The 3,768-nt window shown below is 37.6% G+C and overlaps 1 protein-coding gene across 1 annotated transcript in view; it reads left to right on the top strand.

Annotated features, from left to right (window-relative positions):
• Prrg4 (proline rich and Gla domain 4) overlaps nucleotides 1-3,768 on the top strand; it is a 20,751-nt gene that overhangs the window by 10,914 nt on the left and 6,069 nt on the right. Inside the window, exon 5 of the mRNA XM_033760712.1 lies at nucleotides 1,429-1,561. Coding sequence (XP_033616603.1) covers nucleotides 1,429-1,561 — 133 coding nt within the window. The remainder of the gene's footprint in view (nucleotides 1-1,428; nucleotides 1,562-3,768) is intronic.

Genomic DNA, 3,768 nt, shown 5'->3' with positions numbered 1-3,768 from the left:
AAAAAAAAAAAAAAAAAAAAAAAAAAAAAAAAAAAATCAAAACTGAAAAGGGCAGGGGTTATAGCTCAGTGCTCCCCATAGTTCAATCTCTAGTATCACCAAAACAATTGTCTCCTAAAGCTATTTTTAAATATGCAAAAAAATTATTAAGTATAGTCACCCTACTACGCTGTAGTACACTAGAAATTGTTTCTCCTAGGCAGGCGTGGTGGTGCATGCCTGTAATCCTACACAGTGAGTACAAGAACAGCTTGAACTACATAATGAGAAGCTGTTCCAAAAGAAAAAGAAATTATTCTTCCTATATCACTGTGATTTTATACCTGTTAACCAAACTTTCTTATCCCTCTTTCCCCTTACCCATCTAGCTGCTTTTTGGTTAATTTTTTTCACCATAACTTTCATACCTCTTAGGTAAGTTCCCCTTATAGGAGCCTAGAAGCCTCTGTGGTACAGTAGCAGTTTTTTTGGTTTGTCCTGCTGTACTGGGAATTGAATCATGGTCTTTGCACAGAGCTACATTTCCAGCCCTTTTTTGGAGGGTTGGAGACAGAGTCTTGCTATGTTGTCAAGACTGGTGTTGAACTCACTATATAGCTCAGGGTGGCCTCAAACTAGCAGTGATCACCCTGCCTCAGCCTCCCAAGTGTTGGGATTACAGGTGCGCATCTTTATAATGAGCCCTTTTTAAATTTTTTACTTCAAAACTATATCTCACGAAGTCACTGCGTTGCCCAGGCTAAATTCAAACTTTCAGTCCTATCTGCCACCTCCCAAAGTGCTGCACTACAGGCATATGCCACCACGCCACCATGCCATGCCAAAATGTGTTTAATGAAGCAAGAATATGCTTATCTCATTTAATTTGAACATTGCCTATTTAATCAAACATATTTAAACAAAAAAATTCATATGGTGGCACATACCTTGGGAGCCTGAGGCAGGAGGATCTCCATGAATTTGAAGCCAGCCTAGGCTACATTGAGAGTTGAAGTCAAGCCTGAACTGCAGAGCAAGACCTGCCTCAAAAACAAGCAAACAAACAAAAAGAAATGATAGCCATAATCTGGGCTTTTAAAGAATCATTTATGTTTCTTTCATGTAGATTTTTCAGCACAAAGACTTTTTTACAGAAATCAGTGTCAGGTGTGGTGGGGCACAGCTGTAAATCCCAGCACTCGGCGAGGAGAATCACGTGCCCAGACAGAGTAGTGACTAGGCAAGACCCTGTCTCCAAATAAACATTTTTTTTTTAAAGCCTGGGAAAGTAGCTCAGTGTGAAGGTGGTAGGTTCAATCCCCGCTACTACCACAACAACGACAAAAGTATCAATGATTAGATGCTTTATAATATGTTAAATTTGTTGGGATGATAAGTGATGCTTTTTTCTGTTATTCTGTTTACCTTATTTAAATTCTTTTTCCTAAGATGGCAGCAGAGATAAAATTGATGTTATTCACATTATGATTGGAATAATAGCTGGTGGAGCACTTTTGGTTATTTTTGGGCTGTGTTTTTATTATGTGTGCATAACAAGGCGTAAGAGACAACCACACGCAGGGTAAGTACCAAGTAAAAATACTTCATTCGTCATCGGACAATCTATATTGTCATTTTTAAATAAATCAAATGTCTATTTTTAAATGGACTTTTTATTTTAGAACAATTTTAGACCTATGGGAAGGTTTCAGAGGTATTACAGGAAGTTCTTCTGTACCCTTTAACCAGTCCCCCCCTCCGTTGCTGTCTTGCCTTGTCATAGCGGATGTGTCAAAACTAAGAAACCAGCGTTGGCACATTTCCATTAACTGGACTCCAGACTTCATTTCAGTATGACCAGATTTCCCATTAGTGTCCTTGTTCTGATCTAAGACCTAGCTGATTTACCCCATTGCACCTGGCTATGTCTTCTCTGGCCCCTCTGGTCTGCCAGTTGTCCGTGGGTTAATTTAACACACATATTAACAACTGAATGGTGCTATTTCTGAGGTCCTTCAGAAGAATACAGGTATCAGCTTCATTTTTTAACATTTTCTTCTAAGCAAGAGACAAACTTCAGTGTCCCCATATTACCAGTATTTCCAAGAAGCAAAATTAATTTTAATAGTATTGAGGATTCAGCCCAGGATGAGCTACAGTCCTTTTTTTAAACTTTTAGTTTGTTGTAGGAGCTTGCTAAGTTTCCCAGGCTAGGCCTGAACTTGTAATTCTCCAGCCTCAGCCCTCAAGTAGCTGGATTACAGATGTGTGCCAACACTTGGTAAAAATATTATTTTTCCTATGAAGAGGAAGATTCTTTGTCTTCTAAATTAAAGATAACTTTCAAACCATATCAAGACAAATCTAAATAGAAAACCACCAGCTTGAACTTTGCAACAAATATCAGTGTCATAAAAGATGAAGAAAAACTGAAAAACTAAAGTAGCTGATGTGACAATTAAAGCTGGGTATAATATTTCACTGGATCCCACACCAGAAGAACAAATCGGTATGAAGAAAACTTGGGGGGCAAATTTGAAAATGGACTAATCTCAGATAATAGTATTAAATCAGTATTGAATTTCCAAAATTTGAAAACTGTGTGCACATCTTTTTAAAAACATGTAATCATATAATGGTTCCAAAATTTAATTGGCTACAAAAACAAAAACAAAACTAGTGAAAACCAGCTAGCATCAGAAGTTGTATTTAGGGGTTGGGAGTGGGGTTGTGGTAGAACACTTACTTGGCATGTACAAAAAATAAAAACAAAACAAAATTTTCAAGACTAGGGTTGGAACCTAGGACCTTGCACATGCTAGACAAGTACTCTGTTGCTGAGTTATACACCCAATTCTAACTGATTAAATTTTTAGGGTTTCATTCACTTTAAAAAAGGATTGTACAGCTATTCAAATCTAAATGCGATGTAAATATAAACAAATGGGAAACCAGAAGAGCTTAATTACAGGGGTTCAAATTAACTGGGGTAAGGCTGTTCTTAATTGTTTGATTACAGATATAAGTGAAAAATAGAATAACTTGTAGAGGAAGCACACTCAACTGGAAATTAAGAGGCAACAATCTCATGTTAATTCTGCCACTATTTAACTATAATTTCGTTTTTAGAGACAGGCTCTCACTATGTAGTTGAACTCACTATGGAGTCCAGGCTGGCTTTGAATTAACAGTGATCCTCCTGCCTCTGCCTCCCAAGTGTCAGGATTATAGGCATGTACCACCACGCCCAGCCTACCATAGGTCTTTTTTCTATTAATGTTATTGGGGATTGAATTTAGGCCTTTGTACTGAGCTTTTACTGAGGCAGGGTCTCCCTAAATCACTAAAGTTGCCCATGCTGGGCTCAAATTTGTGATTATTGTGCCTCAGCCTTCCAAAGTGCTAGGATTATAGGTGTGTACTGACTCTTAATTTAAACTATGGATCTTTAAGTAAATTTCTTGATTTTTTTTAGCTTTCTTCATCTATAAGATGAAGGGGGTGGCTCTGATTATTCTTAAAGTTAGTTCCATCATATCTTTTTCTTTTACCAAGGACAAGAATAAAGTGCATTTCCTTCATCATTAGTTTTTCAGAATTAATTTTTTAGTTATTTATTCCAAAAACCCTTTTTTTTTTTTGGTGGGTGGAGTTTGTTGTTTGAGTCAGTTCTCATTATGTAGTCCAGACTGGCTTTGAGCTCACTCTGTGGCCCAGACTGGCCTTGAACTCATGGCAATCTTCAGTCTCTATGGTGTGTGTGTGTGTGTGTGTGTGTGTGTGTGTGTA

Source organism: Fukomys damarensis, unplaced genomic scaffold (assembly GCF_012274545.1).
Source record: "Fukomys damarensis isolate Sample0158 unplaced genomic scaffold, DMR_v1.0_HiC HiC_scaffold_73859, whole genome shotgun sequence".
Taxonomy (NCBI): domain Eukaryota; kingdom Metazoa; phylum Chordata; class Mammalia; order Rodentia; family Bathyergidae; genus Fukomys; species Fukomys damarensis.
This window is presented reverse-complemented; position numbering and strand designations above follow the sequence as displayed.